The 24,343-nt window shown below is 41.4% G+C and overlaps 1 protein-coding gene across 1 annotated transcript in view; it reads right to left on the minus strand.

The window, feature by feature from the left end:
- FES (FES proto-oncogene, tyrosine kinase) overlaps positions 1–24,343 on the minus strand; it is a 433,101-nt gene that overhangs the window by 3,849 nt on the left and 404,909 nt on the right. Inside the window, exon 17 of the mRNA XM_053717717.1 lies at positions 4,262–4,419. Coding sequence (XP_053573692.1) covers positions 4,262–4,419 — 158 coding nt within the window. The remainder of the gene's footprint in view (positions 1–4,261; positions 4,420–24,343) is intronic.

Genomic DNA, 24,343 nt, shown 5'->3' on the forward strand with positions numbered 1-24,343 from the left:
ATCTGAATCCATCTATTATCACTTTGTTACATCATCAGAAAGGCAAAATAGAAAGGTATAACCAAGTGAGCCAGCGCCACTTGGTCCATTTTAGAACCAGTGCTGGTTTAACTTCCACAGGAGTTAAACACATAAAGTCACACGCGGGGGGTTGCAAGGAGGAACATCATCCTTCTGGGCCTGGGCAGGACACAGCCAATGATGAGCAGATACATGCGTATGCTGTTTCTGATTAGAAGAGTTAGCTAGGACCATTCAACAATACAACCTCTCTATTGTATGAGAATATTTTATTATTCATTGAGCATTTCCTCTTAATGCTATCCCTTTTCTAACCTTAATATATTTAATACGGGAAAACAACATTCACACGAATTAAAAAATATATATCTCTATCATGGTCATTTTACCTGAAAACGTATATACAAAAAAACCTTAGTATACATTGGAAAATAGGGTTGTATATTACTTTAGCCTCTCCTGCTCCTCTTTTAATGTGTTTTATGTATGTGTATTTTTACTGCGGTGAAGTTGGTTTCATATTGGAGATTCGACAGACATTCGGCTCTTCAAATAGCAATAACTTTTGAAATAATTATGTCACTACTATAATGATTGTATATTCTTGGTCGTGGGGGGATGGGGAATGTTGCACACCCTTTATTTTTTCAAAATTTGAATTTCAAAATTTGAAATTAAAATTTTGCTGGTAAATTAAAAATTGCATGATTATTTAAAAAGCTATTGCAATTTTCAATTTACAAGCAAAATTTTAATTTCAAATGTTGAAAAAATAAATGGTGTGCAACTTTCAGGGTGTGCAACATTCCCCATCCCCCCACGACCAAGAATATACAATCATTATAGTAGTGACATGATTATTTCAAAAGTTATTGCTATTTGAAGAGCCGAATGTCTGTCGAATCTCCAATATGAAACCAACTTCACCTCAGTTGTATTTTTTTACCATAAATTAGTCTTGTGTACAGTGGTGCTTCACAAGTGAACATTATTGTTATTTATTATTATTATTATTAATAATTAAAATGATAATAATAATTGACCCTAATTTGAGTTCTGCTGTCAGATGCTAATACAGTAGTAGCACTAATATGTAATATTAAATAAGAACACTGCGGGGGGCGGAGCCTACACTTGGAGCGGCAGGACGTGTCTCTGTGAAGCTCCTGCTTATATTTTATCAAAATCTGCTTTCTAGTTGACTGTAGAGGAAAATAACATAGTATTACTTTTCTATTTGGAAGTAGGAATTGCTACTACACTTAACCAGAGCTTTGGAGCTGATAAATCGACAAGCCTGACCTATGCTCTCCAAGTAAGCAGCGCACAACTTTCTGTTGCTAGGCCATATCTGACTTATCGAGGAGAGGTACGCAGCTGAGGATCCTGCACATATCCCCCCCCAGGTTTCTGGGTTATAAAGTACACAGATACTTCTTGGCGCATTAAAAATTCATTTAAGACTGCTATTTCTTCTGGGGAACCCCAGACAGTATCCTTATTGAAGCATTTAACTTACTGCTGTCTTTTCCCAAAATGGCGACACTGGATGCATGGGATCATCACATACAAGCTATTCTGGACAGCTTCCTACGTGAATTGGTGTGCGATCTGCACGGACTATTGAGACCACTGCTCCGGAGTGCCGCACCGAGAGGAGACTCGAGTTATATAGTCCCTCAAGAGAGTGGGGGAGACACCGGCACCGGAGATCAGATGACCATGGACGACCATGTGGTGGGATCGTGTTCATTGTTTGACATGGCGGCCGGTGAACACCCGGCTTCCACTTGCAGAGATGCAACTTTAAATGCCATGGATCAGCCATGGGTAATACTAACCGGGCAGTCTGATGAGGCTCCCGGCCGTTTTGTGGCCGCGGCTTGTTCAAGCTCCCTTCATGTCTGGCGGGAGCTTGCAGGATTCAAAGAGCTTGTGCGGGCTGTCGATCGCAGAATATCTCCACTCAAATATGGTAATCTACTTCTTCTTCACCTAAATGGTGAAACCGGTGCAGGGAGTTTGGGGTGGACGGTCCAGCTAGACGGCAGGTACATACTTGAGTTTTCAACCCGCAGAAGAGTGAGAAGAGAGACACTGTTGTTTAAGTTTCATCGTGTTGGTGTGGGTTAGTGACTTTTCTGTAATGGACATAACATAGCCGGACTATGATAATACAATTTACACTGAGTTTATTTCCATTAGAGATGTTGTGCTCTCTGTTGTCGCTCTCCTTACACTTTCTATATGGAGTTACTCGGTGCAAGTGGAGCTGACTAGTCTACTTTGTTATGTATCTGGATGGGCTCCCCTTTCCCTTGAGCTAAGAATTAATTATAGGTCACACACTTGCTGTCTGGAAACATGGATGTCACAGAACATAGGTCTGACAGTATACTTTCCTGTACTACAGTAATTCTAGTTATCTATGGATAATGTAACTTACTGGGGATGGTCCTTTAACTGGGAAGCTGCTACAAATGCTAGATTCTAATATACATTTCTTTTATTGCAAGCAAAATTATATAGTTTGATATGTACAATCTAGCCTGATATAGTTCTTTAGACTATTCATGTATTACTTAGCTACCCATATCTTAGTAGGTTTATAGCATTACCACTTTAATGTTCATGAACTAGGTTAGTTTATCTCACTGGTTTCATTAGAAGTGTGGTGCTCTGTGTTACCACTCTTCTTACACTTTTTCTATAGTGTTATTTTGTGCAAGTAAAGCTTATTAGTTTATTCTGTTATGTATCTAGATGTGCTCCTCTTTTCCTTGAGCTAAGGATTAATTATAGGCCACTCAATTGCTACTTGGAAATATAGATATCACAGAGCATAAGTCTCACAGTATACTTTCCTGTACTACAGTAATTACAAGCAAAATTATATAGTCTGATATTTACAACCTAGCTTGATATAGTTCTTTGAACTATTTATGTATTACTTAGTTATAATATGGACAAGAATTGTGCTGTCTGCGGCCGAGACAGCATACTGAGCATACATTATAGCGTATAATGTTAAGTCATGAACTGATGACACTTTATATTGATGATCCAATACACAGTCAAACTGTACAGGTTATTTAGTCTGGAAATGAATGAGCACCCATACCATAAACTCCTTCACAGTCTTGGCTGGTTTACTTACATATTTAAAGTAAAATGAGGATTATTGCTTTGCTTCTACAGATGTCACTCAATAGCACCTATTATTCAGGTCCCCCTTCAATATATAAATAATCGATCCTCTGGGTTTATAAGACACATAGAGTTAAAAAGAGTCTTTTGAAATGCTTATATTTATTAATAATAATATTGTTGTAAATTATCCATATACAGTGCTGCGGCCATCCACACATTTCTTTTTTAAAATGCTGTTAGAAAGTCTTATAATGACTTGTGGTTTGTTTCCCCCATGATAATCGAGCTACTAACTGCTGGTGAAAGTTTTAAAACGAATGAGATTCCCCTTGAGTTCTATAAATATACATATATACTTTTATGTACTTATATTTCTACCTTCTGAAAATGTTTTATTCCGATGGTCAAAGGTCCAAGAGTGACCTAACATACTGCAAAGGGAAGGTGACATTAAATATACACGCCATTATCTTTATACTTGTAAATGATCTATTTTGTATGATTTTTGGACAAAACCAGGTTATGCTTATTGTTTTGTATCGCAAATATATTGGCTGTATTGTATCTTTGTTTTCAATTATATAGCCTACTGGTTAGGTTTAGGGACACAGATCCCATACGACACCCTTGCTTTAATTTTAACGCGTTCACTACTAGTATGTAATTGATATTTACCCTTTAAAATGAGGTGTTGCTTCCATAGGCTTTCCTACTAAATTTCTTTTGCAACTGGACTGACAATGTGCTTGCCTTTTTCTTTTTTGTTTATATATTTGGCTGTTGATTGATGATTCTATACGCACGAGAGATATGTCTACTTAATTGAGCATAAACTGTTATATTTATGTTTTGTAACATGTTTTATGTATATTTCTCAAATGTCATAGATTGTTTGTATGCCTTATATTCAAACCTCAATAAAAATCTTAAAAAAAAAAAAAAAAGAAAAAAAAAAGAACACTGCTTACATTGGTTAAATTAATAGGGCACATGCTCAGCTTGCATATTCGCTAACATTCTACAGCTTGTACTTGGATATTTTTACATAAATACAGTGAAACAATGACATTGCTTCCTGAATATGTAGTACCATAATTGAGAGCTTCAGGCGCTGTCCACTTTACAGGGATTTGTTTCATTCCTCCGGTAGACGAGTACACTCCATCCTCCTGTTCCCTTGACATGCCAAAATCACTGATCTTCAAGACATTTTTCTCACTTACAAGACAGTTGCGAGCTGCAAGATCCCTGCCAAGGAACAATAAAAATTCAAATGGAAGCCATAGCTTGTCTCTGAGCATTAGCAAATAGAACAGCTGAGCCAACCTATTTCTATCAGAAGCAATAATGCTCTAGCCTTGTCTGGCTATTTTTGCTACCTTTACACAATGCTATCCTTGGTTAGGGAACATTTATAATCCGAAACTTAAAGGGACATAATGCAAACATCACATGTTGTAAATCATTACTTTACAAAGGGGATAAACACATAGGTAAAGTCATACTGGGAGCTGCAAGCTTTGCATCTCTCAAGCAGAAAACAGATGGTTGGTACTACATATTTCTGCCAATCCAGACTGTGTCACTGGTGGTTTTCTGCTTAGAAGCTACAATGTTTGTGATTTCTGATCAGGATTTGACTATGTGTTAAGCCCCTTTGCAGGGGTTAAACACATAGTGCCAGATTACGAGTGGAGTGCAAAATTGTGCTTTCAAACGCGTGATATATGTGCTCCACTCGTTATACCAGCGCACATAATTGTGCGCTGGTATTAGAAGTGAGCCACAATGGAAACGTGACCTTGTGTTTGCATTGCATGGAAGCTTTTCACGAGAGGCCAATGGCAGCCTAGTTCTGATGCCGTCATACATGGCACAGAACCTAGCGCAGCAAATGGGGTAAGTCACACAGCAAAGTGTAAATATATATGTATATGAATATATACATATATATTTATGTGTTTATATGTGTATATACACATATTAACACACACAGACACACACACACACACACACATATATATATATATATATATATATATATATATATATATATAAAGCATATACATATATATTTAAAGGAATAACACAGTCCCCATAGGCCGCAATGTAAAGGCACTTTTCCCCGCACTCTAAGCCAATGAAACTGCTTTGTGCAGTAATATAAACAATAATACAGATGCTACCATTTATTATTTTAGAAAAGGAACCTCACACTTTATGTTGTGGGCAATCGGGGGACATTTCTAAAATTAACCAGAGGTCTGACCTCTGGTTAATGTTTGGTGCGCTAATTGCTACCGCGAGCTTGCGTTAGCATTAACCAGTCTTTTGTAATGGCTGGTTATTTAACATATGCCCGTAAACGAGCAAATGTGCCAGTTTACAGCAAACGTAAAATTAGCGCTCCACTTGTACTCTAGCCCATAGTGAGCTGGGGTCTTGCAAAGATGACATGCTCTAATGATTTACAGCACATTTTGCATTAGAATGTCTCATTAAAGGGACATACAACTACAATTATATGCTACAGCATTTTCCTTTTGCACTGTTGCTTACCTATAACTGTATTTAACCCTTGCAAATCAGTTAAAATCTCAGGCTAGATTACGAGTCTTGCGTTAGCCTTAAAAAGCAGCGTTGAGAGGTCCCAACGTTGCTTTTTAATGCCCACTGGTATTACGAGTCTGGCAGGTACAGGTGTACTGCTCACTTTTCTTCCGCGACTCGAGCTTACCGCAAATCCCCTTACGTAAATTGTGTATCCTATCTTTTTAATGGGATTTGCCTAACGCTGGTATTACGAGTCTTGGAAGAAGTGAGCGGTAGACCCTCTCCTGTCAAGACTCCTACCGCATTTAAAAGTCAGTAGTTAAGAGTTTTATGGGCTAACGCCGTAACATAAAACTCTTAACTAAAGTGCTACAAAGTACACTAACACCCATAAACTACCTATTAACTCCTAAACCGAGGCCCCCCCCACATCGCAAACACTTAAATAAATTTTTTAACCCCTAATCTGCCGACCGGACATCGCTGCCACTTTAATAAATATATTAACCCCTAAACTGCCGCACTCCCGCCTCGCAAACACTAGTTAAATTTTATTAACCCCTAATCTGCCGTCCCTAACATTGCTGACACCTACCTACATTTATTAACCCCTAATCTGCCGCCCCCAACGTCGCCGCTACTATATTAAATTTATTAACCCCTAAACCTAAGTCTAAACCTAACCCTAACACCCCCCTAACTTAAATATAATTGAAATAAAACGAAATAAAATTACTACAATTAAATAAATTATTCCTATTTAAAACTAAATACTTACCTATAAAATAAACCCTAAGCTAGTTACAATATAACTAATAGTTACATTTGTATCTATCTTAGGGTTTATATTTATTTTACAGGCAACTTTGTATTTATTTTAACTAGGTAGAATAGTTATTAAATAGTTATTAACTATTTAATAACTGCCTAGTTAAAATAAATACAAATTTACGTGTAAAATAAATCCTAACCTAAGTTACAATTACACCTAACACTACACTATCATTAAATTAATTACCTAAACTAAATACAATTAAATACAATTCAATGAAATAAACTAAAGTACGAAAATAAACAAACACTAAATTACAGAAAATAAAAAAATAATTACAAAAATTTTAAACTAATTACACCTAATCTAATCCCCCGAATAAAATAAAAAAAACCCCAAAATAATAAAAAGCCCTACCCTATACTAAATTACAAATTGCCCTTAAAAGGGCTTTTTGCGGGGCATTGCCCCAAAGTACTCAGCTCTTTTACCTGTAAAAAAAAAATACAATACCCCCCCAACATTAAAACCCACCACCCACACACCCAACCCTACTCTAAAACCCACCCAATACCCTCTTAATAAAACCTAACACTACCCCCTTGAAGATCACCCTACCTTGAGCCGTCTTCACCCAGCCGGGCACAAGTGGTCCTCCAGAGGGGCAGAAGACTTCATCCGATCCGGCCAGAAGAGGACCTCCAGACGAGCAGAAGTCTTCATCCAGACGGCATCTTCTGTCTTCATTAATCCGGAGCGGAGCGGGTCCATCTTGAAGCTAGCCGAGGCGGAGCATCCTCTTCTTCCGACGACTCCCTACGAATGAAGGTTCTTTTAAATGACGTCATCCAAGATGCGTCCCTTGAAATCCGATTGGCTGATAGGATTCTATCAGCCAATCGGAATTAAGGTAGAAAAAAATCCTATTGGCTGAATGGATCAGCCAAACGGATTGAGCTCACATTCTATTGGCTGTTCCAATCAGCCAATAGAATGCAAGCTCAATTCTATTGGCTGATTGCATCAGTCAATAGGATTTTTTCTACCTTAATTCTGTTTGGCTGATAGAATCCTATCAGCCAATCGGAATTCAAGGTACGCCATCTTGGATGACGTCATTTAAAGGAACCTTCATTCGGCGGGAGTTGTCGGAAGAAGAGGATGCTCTGCGTCGGCTGGCTTCAAAATGTACCCATTCCGCTCCGGATGGATGAAGATAGAAGATGCCACCTGGATGAAGACTTCTGCTCGTCTGGAGGTCCTCTTCTGGCCGGATCGGATGAAGACTTCTGCCCCTCTGGAGGACCACTTGTGCCCGGCTGGGTGAAGACAGCTCAAGGTAGGGTGATCTTCAAGGGGGTAGTGTTAGGTTTTATTAAGGGGGGATTGGGTGGGTTTTAGAGTAGGGTTGGGTGTGTGGGTGGTGGGTTTTAATGTTGGGGGGGTATTGTATTTTTTTTTACAGGTAAAAGAGCTGATTACTTTGGGGCAATGCCCCGCAAAAGGCCCTTTTAAGGGCAATTTGTAATTTAGTATAGGGTAGGGAATTTTATTATTTTGGGGGGCTTTTTTATTTTATATGGGGGGATTAGATTAGGTGTAATTAGTTTAAAATTCTTGTAATTATTTTTTTATTTTCTGTAATTTAGTGTTTTTTTTCGTACTTTAGTTTATTTAATCTAATTGTAGTTTATTTTATTTAGATTTATTTAAATTATATTTAAGTTAGGAGGGTGTTAGACTTAGGTTTAGACTTAGGTTTAGGGGTTAATAAATGTAATATAGTAGCGGCGACGATGGGGGCGGGAGATTAGGGGTTAATGAGTGTAAGATTAGGGGTGTTTAGACTCGGGGTTCATGTTAGGGTGTTAGGTGTAGACATAAAAAGTATTTCCCCATAGGAATCAATGGGGCTGCGTTAGAAGCTGGACGCTGCTTTTTTGCAGGTGTTAGGTTTTTTTCAGACGATTCTGCCCCATTGATTCCTACGTAGAAAACATGCACAAGCACATTTAGCCAGCTTACTGCTACCGTAAGCAACGCTGGTATTGAGGTGAGATGTGGAGCTAAATTTTGCTCTACGCTCACCTTTTTGCGGCTAACGCTGGGTTTAAAGAAACCTGTAATACCAGTGTTGTCTTAAGGGAGCGGTGAAAAAAAAATGCTTGTTAGCAACGCACCCCTGTTACCGCAAAACTCGTAATCTAGGTGATAGTTAAAGTAAGCTCCAGAGCAGCAATGCACTACTTGGAGCTAGCTGATCACATCTAGTGAGCCAATCACAAGAAGAATAATATGTATTCACCAATCACCAGCTAGTTCTCAATACTGTATGCAGCTCCTGAACCTAGGTTTACTTTCAACATAGGATACTAAGAGTACAAAGTACATTTGATAATAGGAGTCATTTGAAATGTCTTTTAAATTTACATGATCTGTCTAAATTCTGAAAAAACAGAATTTATGCTTACCTGATAAATTACTTTCTCCAACGGTGTGTCTGGTCCACGGCGTCATCCTTACTTGTGGGAATATCTCTTCCCCAACAGGAAATGGCAAAGAGTCCCAGCAAAGCTGGCCATATAGTCCCTCCTAGGCTCCGCCCACCCCAGTCATTCGACCGACGGACAGGAGAAAAAATATAGGAGAAACCATATGGTACCGTGGTGACTGTAGTTAGAGAAAATAATTCATCAGACCTGATTAAAAAACCAGGGCGGGCCGTGGACCGGACACACCGTTGGAGAAAGTAATTTATCAGGTAAGCATAAATTCTGTTTTCTCCAACATTGGTGTGTCCGGTCCACGGCGTCATCCTTACTTGTGGGAACCAATACCAAAGCTTTAGGACACGGATGAAGGGAGGGAGCAAATCAGGTTACCTAAACGGAAGGCACCACGGCTTGCAAAACCTTTCTCCCAAAAATAGCCTCCGAAGAAGCAAAAGTATCAAATTTGTAAAATTTGGCAAAAGAGTGCAGTGAAGACCAAGTTGCTGCCTTACATATCTGATCAACAGAAGCCTCGTTCTTGAAGGCCCATGTGGAAGCCACAGCCCTAGTGGAGTGAGCTGTGATTCTTTCAGGAGGCTACCGTCCGGCAGTCTCATAAGCCAATCGGATGATGCTTTTAAGCCAAAAGGAAAGAGAGGTAGAAGTTGCTTTTTGACCTCTCCTTTTACCAGAATAGACGACAAACAGAGAAGATGTTTGTCTGAACTCTTTTGTAGCTGCTAAGTAGAATTTTAGAGCACGGACTACATCTAAATTGTGTAGCAAACGTTCCTTCTTTGAAACTGGATTCGGACACAAAGAAGGTACAACTATCTCCTGGTTAATATTCTTGTTGGAAACAACCTTTGGAAGAAAACCAGGCTTAGTACGCAAAACAACCTTATCTGAATGGAACACCAGATAAGGCGGAGTACACTGCAGAGCAGATAACTCTGAAACTCTTCTAGCAGAAGAAATAGCAACCAAAAACAAGACTCTCCAAGATAATAACTTAATATCTATGGAATGTAGAGGTTCAAAAGGAACCCCTTGAAGAACTGAAAGAACTAGATTTAGACTCCAGGGAGGAGTCAAAGGTCTGTAAACAGGCTTGATTCTAACCAGAGCCTGAACAAATGCTTGTACATCTGGCACAGCTGCCAGTCGTTTGTGTAGTAAGACAGATAAAGCAGAAATCTGTCCTTTTAGAGAACTTGCAGATAATCCTTTATCCAAACCTTCCTGCAGAAAGGAAAGAATCTTAGGAATTTTTATCTTATTCCATGGGAATCCCTTGGATTCACACCAACAGATATATCTTTTCCATATTTTATGGTAAATTTTTCTAGTCACTGGTTTTCTGGCCTGAACCAGAGTATCTATCACAGAATCTGAAAACCCACGCTTTGATAGAATCAAGCCTTCAATCTCCAAGCCGTCAGCTGGAGGGAGACCAGATTTGGATGTTCGAATGGACCCTGAACAAGAAGGTCCTATCTCAAAGGTAGCTTCCATGGTGGAACCGATGACATATTCACCAGGTCTGCATACCAAGTCCTGCGTGGCCACGCAGGAGCTATCAAGATCACCGAGGCCCTCTCCTGTTTGATCCTGGCTACCAGCCTGGGAATGAGAGGAAACGGTGGAAACACATAAGCTAGGTTGAAGGTCCAAGGTGCTACTAGTGCATCCACTAGAGTCGCCTTGGGATCCCTGGATCTGGACCCGTAGCAAGGAACCTTGAAGTTATGACGAGACGCCATCAGATCCATGTCTGGAATGCCCCATAATTGAGTCAACTGGGCAAAGATCTCCGGGTGGAGTTCCCACTCCCCCGGATGGAATGTCTGACGACTCAGATAATCCGCTTCCCAGTTTTCCACACCTGGGATGTGGATCGCAGATAGATGGCAGGAGTGATCCTCCGCCCATTGTATTATTTTAGTCACTTCTTTCATCGCTAGGGAACTCCTTGTTCCCCCCTGATGATTGATATACGCAACAGTCGTCATGTTGTCTGATTGGAATCTTATGAATCTGGCCTTTGCAAGCTGAGGCCAAGCCCTGAGAGCATTGAATATCGCTCTTAGTTCCAGAATGTTTATCGGGAGAAGAGACTCTTCCCGAGACCATAGTCCCTGAGCTTTCAGGGGTTCCCAGACCGCGCCCCAGCCCACTAGGCTGGCGTCGGTCGTGACAATGACCCACTCTGGTCTGCGGAAGCTCATTCCCTGGGATAGATGGTCCAGGGTCAGCCACCAACGGAGTGAATCTCTGGTCTTCTGATCTACTTGAATCACTGGAGACAAGTCTGTATAGTCCCCATTCCACTGTTTGAGCATGCACAGTTGTAATGGTCTTAGATGAATTCGCGCAAAAGGAACTATGTCCATTGCTGCAACCATCAACCCTACTATTTCCATGCACTGAGCTATGGAAGGACGTGGAACAGAGTGAAGAACTTGACAAGCGCTTAGAAGTTTTGACTTTCTGACATCTGTCAGAAAAATCCTCATTTCTAAGGAATCTATTATTGTTCCCAAGAAGGGAACTCTCGTTGACGGAGACAGAGAACTCTTTTCTATGTTCACCTTCCATCCGTGAGATCTGAGAAAGGCCAGAACGATGTCTGTATGAGCCTTTGCTTTTGAAAGGGACGACGCTTGTATTAGAATGTCGTCCAAGTACGGTACTACTGCAATGCCCCTCGGTCTTAAAACCGCTAGAAGGGACCCAAGTACCTTTGTGAAAATCCTTGGAGCAGTGGCTAACCCGAATGGGAGGGCCACAAACTGGTAATGTTTGTCCAGAAAGGCGAACCTTAGGAACTGATGATGTTCTTTGTGGATAGGAATATGTAGGTACGCATCCTTTAGATCCACGGTAGTCATAAATTGACCTTCCTGGATAGTGGGTAGAATCGTTCGAATGGTTTCCATTTTGAACGATGGTACCCTGTGAAATTTGTTTAGGATCTTTAAATCCAGAATTGGTCTGAAGGTTCCCTCTTTTTTGGGAACTACGAACAGATTTGAGTAAAATCCCATTCCTTGTTCCGTCCTTGGAACAGGGTGTATTACTCCCATCTTTAACAGGTCTTCTACACAATGTAAGAACGCCTGTCTCTTTATTTGGTTTAAGGATAAGTGAGACATGTGGAACCTTCCCCTTGGGGGTAGTTCCCTGAATTCCAGAAGATAACCCTGAGAAACTATTTCTAGTGCCCAAGGATCCTGAACATCTCTTGCCCAAGCCTGAGCAAAGAGAGAGAGTCTGTCCCCTACTAGATCTGGTCCCGGATCGGGGGCTACTCCTTCATGCTGTTTTGTTAGCAGCAGCAGGCTTTTTGGCCTGCTTACCCTTGTTCCAGCCTTGCATAGGTTTCCAGGCTGGTTTGGGCTGTGAGGCATTACCCTCTTGCTTAGAGGATGCAGAATTAGAGGCCGGTCCGTTCCTGAAATTGCGAAAGGAACGAAAAACAGAATTTATGTTTACCTGATAAATTACTTTCTCCAACGGTGTGTCCGGTCCACGGCGTCATCCTTACTTGTGGGATATTCTCTTCCCCAACAGGAAATGGCAAAGAGCCCAGCAAAGCTGGTCACATGATCCCTCCTAGGCTCCGCCTACCCCAGTCATTCGACCGACGTTAAGGAGGAATATTTGCATAGGAGAAACCATATGATACCGTGGTGACTGTAGTTAAAGAAAATAAATTATCAGACCTGATTAAAAAACCAGGGCGGGCCGTGGACCGGACACACCGTTGGAGAAAGTAATTTATCAGGTAAACATAAATTCTGTTTTCTCCAACATAGGTGTGTCCGGTCCACGGCGTCATCCTTACTTGTGGGAACCAATACCAAAGCTTTAGGACACGGATGATGGGAGGGAGCAAATCAGGTCACCTAGATGGAAGGCACCACGGCTTGCAAAACCTTTCTCCCAAAAATAGCCTCAGAAGAAGCAAAAGTATCAAATTTGTAAAATTTGGTAAAAGTGTGCAGTGAAGACCAAGTCGCTGCCCTACATATCTGATCAACAGAAGCCTCGTTCTTGAAGGCCCATGTGGAAGCCACAGCCCTAGTGGAATGAGCTGTGATTCTTTCGGAAGGCTGCCGTCCGGCAGTCTCGTAAGCCAATCTGATGATGCTTTTAATCCAAAAAGAGAGAGAGGTAGAAGTTGCTTTTTGACCTCTCCTTTTACCGGAATAAACAACAAACAAGGAAGATGTTTGTCTAAAATCCTTTGTAGCATCTAAATAGAATTTTAGAGTGCGAACAACATCCAAATTGTGCAACAAACGTTCCTTCTTCGAAACTGGTTTCGGACACAGAGAAGGTACGATAATCTCCTGGTTAATGTTTTTGTTAGAAACAACTTTTGGAAGAAAACCAGGTTTAGTACGTAAAACCACCTTATCTGCATGGAACACCAGATAAGGAGGAGAACACTGCAGAGCAGATAATTCTGAAACTCTTCTAGCAGAAGAAATTGCAACCAAAAACAAAATTTTCCAAGATAATAACTTAATATCAACGGAATGTAAGGGTTCAAACGGAACCCCCTGAAGAACTGAAAGAACTAAGTTGAGACTCCAAGGAGGAGTCAAAGGTTTGTAAACAGGCTTGATTCTAACCAGAGCCTGAACAAAGGCTTGAACATCTGGCACAGCTGCCAGCTTTTTGTGAAGTAACACAGACAAGGCAGAAATCTGTCCCTTCAGGGAACTTGCAGATAATCCTTTTTCCAATCCTTCTTGAAGGAAGGATAGAATCTTAGGAATCTTAACCTTGTCCCAAGGGAATCCTTTAGATTCACACCAACAGATATATTTTTTCCAAATTTTGTGGTAAATCTTTCTAGTTACAGGCTTTCTGGCCTGAACAAGAGTATCGATAACATAATCTGAGAACCCTCGCTTCGATAAGATCAAGCGTTCAATCTCCAAGCAGTCAGCTGGAGTGAGACCAGATTCGGATGTTCGAACGGACCTTGAACAAGAAGGTCTCGTCTCAAAGGTAGCTTCCATGGTGGAGCCGATGACATATTCACCAGATCTGCATACCAAGTCCTGCGTGGCCACGCAGGAGCTATCAAGATCACCGACGCCCTTTCCTGATTGATCCTGGCTACCAGCCTGGGGATGAGAGGAAACGGCGGGAATACATAAGCTAGTTTGAAGGTCCAAGGTGCTACTAGTGCATCCACTAGAGCCGCCTTGGGATCCCTGGATCTGGACCCGTAGCAAGGAACTTTGAAGTTCTGACGAGAGGCCATCAGATCCATGTCTGGAATGCCCCACAGTTGAGTGACTTGGGCAAAGATTTCCGGATGGAGTTCCCACTCCCCCGGATGCAATGTCTGACGACTCAGAAAATCCGCTTCCCAATTTTCCACTCCTGGGATGTGGATAGCAGACAGGTGGCAGGAGTGAGACTCCGCCCATAGAATGATTTTGGTCACTTCTTCCATCGCCAGGGAACTCCTTGTTCCCCCCTGATGGTTGATGTACGCAACAGTTGTCATGTTGTCTGATTGAAACCGTATGAACTTGGCCCTCGCTAGCTGAGGCCAAGCCTTGAGAGCATTGAATATCGCTCTCAGTTCCAGAATATTTATCGGTAGAAGAGATTCTTCCCGAGACCAAAGACCCTGAGCTTTCAGGGATCCCCAGACCGCGCCCCAGCCCATCAGACTGGCGTCGGTCGTGACAATGACCCACTCTGGTCTGCGGAAGGTCATCCCTTGTGACAGGTTGTCCAGGGACAGCCACCAACGGAGTGAGTCTCTGGTCCTCTGATTTACTTGTATCCTCGGAGACAAGTTTGTATAGTCCCCATTCCACTGACTGAGCATGCACAGTTGTAATGGTCTTAGATGAATGCGCGCAAAAGGAACTATGTCCATTGCCGCTACCATCAAACCTATCACTTCCATGCACTGCGCTATGGAAGGAAGAGGAACGGAATGAAGTATCCGACAAGAGTCTAGAAGTTTTGTTTTTCTGGCCTCTGTCAGAAAAATCCTCATTTCTAAGGAGTCTATTATTGTCCCTAAGAAGGGAACCCTTGTTGACGGAGATAGAGAACTCTTTTCCACGTTCACTTTCCATCCGTGAGATCTGAGAAAGGCCAGGACAATGTCCGTGTGAGCCTTTGCTTGAGAAAGGGACGACGCTTGAATCAGAATGTCGTCCAAGTAAGGTACTACAGCAATGCCCCTTGGTCTTAGCACAGCTAGAAGGGACCCTAGTACCTTTGTGAAAATCCTTGGAGCAGTGGCTAATCCGAAAGGAAGCGCCACGAACTGGTAATGCTTGTCCAGGAATGCGAACCTTAGGAACCGATGATGTTCCTTGTGGATAGGAATATGTAGATACGCATCCTTTAAATCCACCGTGGTCATGAATTGACCTTCCTGGATGGAAGGAAGAATTGTTCGAATGGTTTCCATTTTGAACGATGGAACCTTGAGAAACTTGTTTAAGATCTTGAGATCTAAGATTGGTCTGAACGTTCCCTCTTTTTTGGGAACTACGAACAGATTGGAGTAGAACCCCATCCCTTGTTCTCCTAATGGAACAGGATGAATCACTCCCATTTTTAACAGGTCTTCTACACAACGTAAGAATGCCTGTCTTTTTATGTGGTCTGAAGACAACTGAGACCTGTGGAACCTCCCCCTTGGGGGAAGCCCCTTGAATTCCAGAAGATAACCTTGGGAGACTATTTCTAGCGCCCAAGGATCCAGAACATCTCTTGCCCAAGCCCGAGCGAAGAGAGAGAGTCTGCCCCCCACCAGATCCGGTCCCGGATCGGGGGCCAACATTTCATGCTGTCTTGGTAGCAGTGGCAGGTTTCTTGGCCTGCTTTCCCTTGTTCCAGCCTTGCATTGGTCTCCAAGCTGGCTTGGCTTGAGAAGTATTACCCTCTTGCTTAGAGGACGTAGCACTTTGGGCTGGTCCGTTTCTACGAAAGGGACGAAAATTAGGTTTATTTTTGGCCTTGAAAGGCCGATCCTGAGGAAGGGCGTGGCCCTTACCCCCAGTGATATCAGAGATAATCTCTTTCAAGTCAGGGCCAAACAGCGTTTTCCCCTTGAAAGGAATGTTAAGTAGCTTGTTCTTGGAAGACGCATCAGCTGACCAAGATTTCAACCAAAGCGCTCTGCGCGCTACAATAGCAAACCCAGAATTCTTAGCCGCTAACCTAGCCAATTGCAAAGTGGCGTCTAGGGTGAAAGAATTAGCCAATTTGAGAGCATTGATTCTGTCCATAATCTCCTCATAAGGAGGAGAATCACTATCGACCCGCCTTTACCAGCTCATCGAACCAGAAACACGCGGCTGTAGCGACAGGGACAATGCATGAAATTGGTTGTAGAAGGTAACCCTGCTGAACAAACATCTTTTTAAGTAAACCTTCTAATTTTTTATCCATAGGATCTTTGAAAGCACAACTATCTTCTATGGGTATAGTGGTGCGTTTGTTTAAAGTGGAAACCGCTCCCTCGACCTTGGGGACTGTCTGCCATAAGTCCTTTCTGGGGTCGACCATAGGAAACAATTTTTTAAATATGGGGGGAGGGACGAAAGGAATACCGGGCCTTTCCCATTCTTTATTTACAATGTCCGCCACCCGCTTGGGTATAGGAAAAGCTTCTGGGAGCCCCGGGACCTCTAGGAACTTGTCCATTTTACATAGTTTCTCTGGGATGACCAACTTGTCACAATCATCCAGAGTGGATAATACCTCCTTAAGCAGAATGCGGAGATGTTCCAACTTAAATTTAAACGTAATCACATCAGGTTCAGCTTGTTGAGAAATGTTCCCTGAATCAGTAATTTCTCCCTCAGACAAAACCTCCCTGGCCCCATCAGACTGGTTTAGGGGCCCTTCAGAACCATTATTATCAGCGTCGTCATGCTCTTCAGTACCTAAAACAGAGCAGTCGCGCTTACGCTGATAAGTGTGCATTTTGGCTAAAATGTTTTTGACAGAATTATCCATTACAGCCGTTAATTGTTGCATAGTAAGGAGTATTGGCGCGCTAGATGTACTAGGGGCCTCCTGAGTGGGCAAGACTCGTGTAGACGAAGGAGGGAATGATGCAGTACCATGCTTACTCCCCTCACTTGAGGAATCATCTTGGGCATCATTGTCATTGTCACATAAATCACATTTATTTAAATGAGAAGGAACTCTGGCTTCCCCACATTCAGAACACAGTCTATCTGGTAGTTCAGACATGTTAAACAGGCATAAACTTGATAACAAAGTACAAAAAACGTTTTAAAATAAAACCGTTACTGTCACTTTAAATTTTAAACTGAACACACTTTATTACTGCAATTGCGAAAAAATATGAAGGAATTGTTCAAAATTCACCAAAATTTCACCACAGTGTCTTAAAGCCTTAAAAGTATTGCACACCAAATTTGGAAGCTTTAACCCTTAAAATAACGGAACCGGAGCCGTTTTTAACTTTAACCCCTTTACAGTCCCTGGTGTCTGCTTTGCTGAGACCCAACCAAGCCCAAAGGGGAATACGATACCAAATGACGCCTTCAGAAAGTCTTTCTATGTATCAGAGCTCCTCACACATGCGACTGCATGTCATGCCTCTCAAAAACAAGTGCGCAACACCGGCGCGAAAATGAGGCTCTGCCTATGATTTGGGAAAGCCCCTAAAGAGAAAGGTGTCTAAAAAAGTGCCTGCCGATATAATCTTATCAAAATACCCAGATTAAATGATTCCTCAAGGCTAAATATGTGTTAATAATGAATCGATTTAGCCCAGAAAAAGTCTACAGTCTTAATAAGCCCTTGTGAAGCCCTTATTTACAATCTTAATAAACATGGCTTACCGGATCCCATAGGGAAAATGACAGCTTCCAGCATTACATCGTCTTGTTAGAATGTGTCATACCTCAAGCAGCAAGAGACTGCTCACTGTTCCCCCAACTGAAGTTAATTCCTCTCAACAGTCCTGTGTGGAACAGCCATGGATTTTAGTAACGGTTGCTAAAATCATTTTCCTCATACAAACAGAAATCTTCATCTCTTTTCTGTTTCTGAGTAAATAGTACATACCAGCACTATTTTAAAATAACAAACTCTTGATTGAATAATAAAAACTACAGTTAAACACTAAAAAACTCTAAGCCATCTCCGTGGAGATGTTGCCTGTACAACGGCAAAGAGAATGACTGGGGTAGGCGGAGCCTAGGAGGGATCATGTGACCAGCTTTGCTGGGCTCTTTGCCATTTCCTGTTGGGGAAGAGAATATCCCACAAGTAAGGATGACGCCGTGGACCGGACACACCTATGTTGGAGAAATTAGACTTATTCTTGGCCTTGAAACTCCTATCTTGTGGAAGGGCGTGGCCCTGTCCCCCAGAGATGTCTGAGATAATCTCTTTCAATTCTGGCACAAAGAGAGTTTTACCTTTGAAAGGGATGTTAAGCAATTTTGTCTTGGATGATACATCCGCTGACCAAGACTTTAGCCAAAGCGCTTTGCGCGCCACAATTGCAAACCCTGAATTTTTCGCCGCTAATCTAGCTAATTGCAAAGCGGCATCCAAAATAAAGGAGTTAGCCAACTTAAGTGCGTGAACTCTGTCCATAACCTCCTCATATGGAGTCTCTCTACTGAGCGACTTTTCTAGTTCCTCGAACCAGAACCACGCTGCTGTAGTGACAGGAACAATGCACGAAATGGATTGTAGAAGGTAACCTTGCTGTACAAAAATCTTTTTAAGCAAACCTTCCAATTTTTTATCCATAGGATCTTTGAAAGCACAACTATCCTCGATAGGAATAGTAGTTCGCTTGTTTAGAGTAGAAACTGCCCCCTCGACCTTAGGGACTGTCTGCCATAAGTCCTTTCTGGGGTCTACCATAGGAAATAATTTCTTAAATATAGGGGGGGGGGGACAAAAGGTATGCCGGGCTTCTCCCACTCCTTATTCACTATGTCCGCCACCCGCTTGGGTATAGGAAAAGCGTCGGGGTGCACCGGAACCTCTAGAAACTTGTCCATCTTGCATAATTTCTCTGGAATGACCAAGTTGTCACAATCATCCAGAGTAGATAACACCTCCTTAAGCAGTGCGCGGAGATGTTCTAATTTAAATTTAAATGTTACAACATCAGGTTCAGCTTGTTGAGAAATTTTTCCTGAATCTGAAATTTCCCCATCTGACAAAACCTCCCTCATGGCCACTTCAGATTGGTGTGAGGGTATGACAGAACAATTATCATCAGCGCCCTCCTGCTCTTCAGTGTTTAAAACCGAGCAATCGCGCTTTCTCTGATATGCAGGCATTTTGGATAAAATATTTGCTATGGAGTTATCCATTACAGCCGTCAATTGTTGCATGGTAATAAGCATTGGCGCGCTAGATGTACTAGGGGCCTCCTGCGTGGGCAAAACTGGTGTAGACACAGTAGGAGATGATGTAGTATCATGTCTACTCCCCTCATCTGAGGAATCATCTTGGGCAATTTCATTATCTGTGGCAGTACTGTCCTTACTTTGTTTGGACGCTATGGCACAATTATCACACAATTTTGAATGGGGAGACACATTGGCTTTCATACATATAGAACATAGCTTATCCGAAGGCACAGACATGTTAAACAGGCTTAAACTTGTCAATAAAGCACAAAAACCGTTTTAAAACAAAACCGTTACTGTCACTTTAAATTTTAAACAGAGTACACTTTATTACTGAATATGTGAAAAAGTATGAAGGAATTGTTCAAAATTTACCAAAATTTCACCATAGTGTCTTAAAGCATTAAACGTATTGCATACCAATTTTCAGAGCTTTAACCCTTAAAATAACGGAACCGGAGCCGTTTACAAAATTAACCCCTATACAGTCCCAGCTACAGTCTTTGCTGTGACCTAACCAAGCCCAGAGGGGAATACGATACCAAATGACGCCTTCTAGAAACTTTTCCAACTATTTTCAGGTCCTCACACATGCATCTGCATGTCTTGCTCTCAAAAACAACTGCGCAGTAATGGCGTGAAAATGAGGCTCAGCCTACAACTGGGAAGGCCCTTCCTGACTGGAAAAGGTGTCTAACATAGTGCCTGACGTTAAAAAACGTTCCCTAAGTTTATAAGTGTGAATTATCAGCATTAACATGTATAAAATGTCCAAATAAAGCAATCGATTTAGCCCATAAAAGTGTCTACCAGTTTTATAGCCCATATTAAGCCCTTTATTCTGCTTGAAACTAAGAAAATGGCTTACCGGTCCCCATGAGGGGAAATGACAGCCTTCCAGCATTACACAGTCTTGTTAGAAATATGGCTAGTCATACCTTAAGCAGAAAAGTCTGCTAACTGTTTCCCCCAACTGAAGTTACTTCATCTCAACAGTCCTATGTGGAAACAGCAATCGATTTTAGTTACTGTCTGCTAAAATCATCTTCCTCTCACAAACAGAAATCTTCATCCTTTTCTGTTTCAGAGCAAATAGTACATACCAGCACTATTTTAAAATAACAAACTCTTGATAGTAGAATAAAAAAACTACATTTAAACACCACATACTCTTAACCATCTCCGTGGAGATGTTGCCTGTGCAACGGCAAAGAGAATGACTGGGGTGGGCGGAGCCTAGGAGGGACTATATGGCCAGCTTTGCTGGGACTCTTTGCCATTTCCTGTTGGGGAAGAGATATTCCCACAAGTAAGGATGATGCCGTGGACCGGACACACCAATGTTGGAGAAATTAAATACATAAAACCCAAAAATGTCAGAGAGTCAGATAGAACATACAATTTTAAACAACTTTCCAAAGTACTTCTATGATCAAATGTTCTTTGTTCTCTTGTTATCCTTTGTTGAAAAGACACAGGAAGGTAAATTTAGGAGTGTGCACATGTCTGCAGCACTATATGGCAGCATCTTTGCAACAGTGTAATACATTAGCAAGAACACTAGATGGCACCACTATTTCCTGTCATGTGGTGCCCAAGACTTGTGCACGCTACCTATCTAGATATCTCTTCAACAAAGCATAACAGGAGAACGAAGAAAATCTTATCAAATAAATAAATTGGAAACTTTTTTTAAAATTGTATTCTCTAGTGGAATCATGAAAGAAAAATGTTGGGTTTCATGTCCCTTTAATTTTGATTTTTCTGTGTTTAAGCAAGATACATATGAGGAAGTCACTTTTTTTTTTTTTACAGAAAGCCACTGCAGAGATATGACTGTAAGAAAACTTTCAGTTAAAGAGACAGTGAACCCAAAATAGCTTCTGAGTGATACATATTAAGTTTCAAGCGATTATTATTTACCAATGTAGCCCAATTTTCTCCTATAAATCGTTGTAAAGTAAAATGACACAATTTGCTCCTGTGTTGTTTGCAAATGTCTGCCTGCCCCCTCGCCTATTTCGTCAGCAGCACGTCATCTGCAAGTGATCACAGTAAACTTTTCTATCCTACACGTTCCCGTGTTTGGTGCATGCGCAATACTCCGATTGTAGACAAGGGGTACTTTTGAATCCGAAACTTCATGTAACCGCTCAGTATCCTAGGGATTTCCTATGTTTTCTATTGACTACAATTGGTGCATTGCGCATGGGCCAAACACGGGAACGTGTAGGATAGAAAAGTTTACTGCAATCACTTGCAGATGACATGCTGCTGACGAAATAGGGGAGGGGGCAGGCGGACATTTGCAAACAACACAGGAGCAATTTATAGGAGAAAATTGGGCTACATTGGTAAATAATAATCAAAACTTAATATGTATCACTCAGAAGCTATTTTGGGTTGACTATCCCTTTAACTCTTTACCTTTCACAGCAGTAAATAAAAACAACTTTATTTTTAAATAATATAATGACATTTTAATGAATATGGCAGTGTTTTATAAATAAAGGATATTAACATAAATAATATTTATGCAGGAAAAATATGTTTTATGTCCCATTAAATGACAGGCAAAGCAGACAATCCACAGAAAGTAACAGAGAAAACAAGTCACATTGTAAAAATTACTTTAACCTTTTAAAATAGCTGATGTTTTCTCATTGTTCCTTTGTTACAAGAGACAAGAGAGATATAACAAGCTAGACATCCTGTCTGACCTATTGTAATTTTGCCTTTCCTCGATTGATTGAATCTAAATGGAAAACTGAAAATAACAGGTCAAATGATGTAATTGCACAGAGGTCAGACAAACAGTCTGTAAGGAACTGCAGAGAAAGGAATAGCTTTATGCAGCATTAAACGTGAGATGTAGCATCTTGAGAAACACTTGTATGTAAAATTCTCAGAATAGGTTTCAGCACATTCTTATAATTTAGTAAATACAAAAGTAAACCTAAAAGTTATCCAGAAAAGTCTACATTTCATAAAACCCATTTTTTTTCTCCTACTCTGACAGTCTCAGGCCTCAAAATATGTTTACGGAACTAGATAAAATATATATATATAATGTTCATATATAAAATTCAGGAAAAGCAGTCAAAATAAATAATGAAAGTGTATTTGCAAAGTGATTTCACTTATAAAATGAAACATTTTGGGCCAGATTACATGTGGAGCACAAACAGTTACGTGCAAGCTAAAAGGGGTTTTTCGCTGGTGTTTGAGTGTGTCGTGTTTATCGCTCATATTAGAAGTTGAAAGTAAACAAGATCGCTTGAGTGCATTTGAAGTTAATGCGCGTTGGGATAGCGCGTCCTCAGAGCTCTGGTTAACTGTTTAGCAAAACAAAAAAGTGTCTCAAAATACATCAAAAATACATTATAAAAAAACAGTTACACTCATAATAACACTGTCTAATAAAATTATTTTAAAAAAATTGCACAAAAAAGTTATAAAGGCTCAAAGATATGAGGTCTCAAAAGAAAACAACATAAATTATGCTTACCTGATAATTTCATTTCCATCGAGGGGAGGAGAGTCCACAGCTTCATTCATTACTGTTGGGAATTAAGAACCTAGCCACCAGGAGGAGGCAAAGACACCCCAGCCAAAGGCTTAAATACTTCCCCCACTTCCCTCATCCCCCAGTCATTCTGCCGAGGGAACAATGAACAGTAGGAGAAATATCAGGGTATAAATGGTGCCAGAAGATGAATTAAATTTAGGTCCGCCCATTGGAGATACAGGCAGGAGCCGTGGGCTCTCATCCCCTCGATGGAAATGAAATTATCAGGTAAGCATAAGTTATGTTTTCCATCTAAAGGGGAGGAGAGTCCACAGCTTCATTCATTACTGTTGGGAACATATACCCAAGCTCTGGAGGACACTGAATGAAACCGGGAGGGTAAAAGGCGGATCCTAATCTGAGGGCACCACAGGCTGCAAAACCTTTCTCCCAAAAACAGCTTCCACAGAAGCAAAAAGTCAAACTTGTAAAACTTTCTAAAAGTGTGTAAGGAGGACCAGGTAGCCGCCTTAAAAATTTGCTCCATAGAGGCCTCATTCTTGACGGGCCCAAGATGAAGCCACAGCTCTAGTTGAATGAGCTGTGATCCTCTGAGGAGGCCTATGTCCCGCTGTCTCATAGGCCAAGTGAATCAAGCTCCTCAACCAAAAGGACAAAGAAGTATAAGAGGCCCTCTGCCCCTTGCACTTCCCTGAATACACTACAAAAAGAGATGTAGACTGTCTGAAATCCTTCGTTGCCTGAAGATAGAACTTTAAGGCACGAACCACATCCAGGTTATGAAGTAATCTCTCCTTAGAAGAAGAAGGGTTAGGATACAAAGAAGGAACAACTATTTCCTGATTGATGTTACGGTTAGAAACCACCTTGGGAAGAAACCCCAAACCAGTGCAAAGTACAGGCTTATCCGCATGAAAAACCAGATAAGGAGGCTCACATTGCAAGGCAGCCAGTTTAGATACTCTGCGTGCTGATGCAATAGCCAACAGGAAGAGTACCTTCCAGCACAGAATCTTAATGTCAACGGAAAGCATAGGCTAAAACGGAACCTTCTGCAATACCCTAAGGACCAAGTTTAAAGACAGGCCTGATTCTAGACAGAGCCTGAACAAAAAATTGAATGTCAGGGAGCTCAGCAAGCCTCCTATGCAACAAGACGGATAATGCCGAAATCTGTCCCTTTAAGGAACTGGCGGCAAGACCCTTCTCCAAACCGTCTTGGAGAAAGGACAGAATACTGGATACCTTCACCTTGTGCCAAGGATATTCATGCTTCTCACACCAGGACAAGTAAGTTCTCCACACCTTATGGTAAATGCGACGAGAGACTGGCTTCCTTGCCTGAACTAGAGTATCAATCACACTTTCTTGGCCAAGACTAGGCGTTCAATCTGCACGCAGTCAGCCTCAGAGAATCTAG

The sequence above is a fragment of the Bombina bombina genome, chromosome 6, assembly GCF_027579735.1.
Source record: "Bombina bombina isolate aBomBom1 chromosome 6, aBomBom1.pri, whole genome shotgun sequence".
NCBI lineage: Eukaryota > Metazoa > Chordata > Amphibia > Anura > Bombinatoridae > Bombina > Bombina bombina.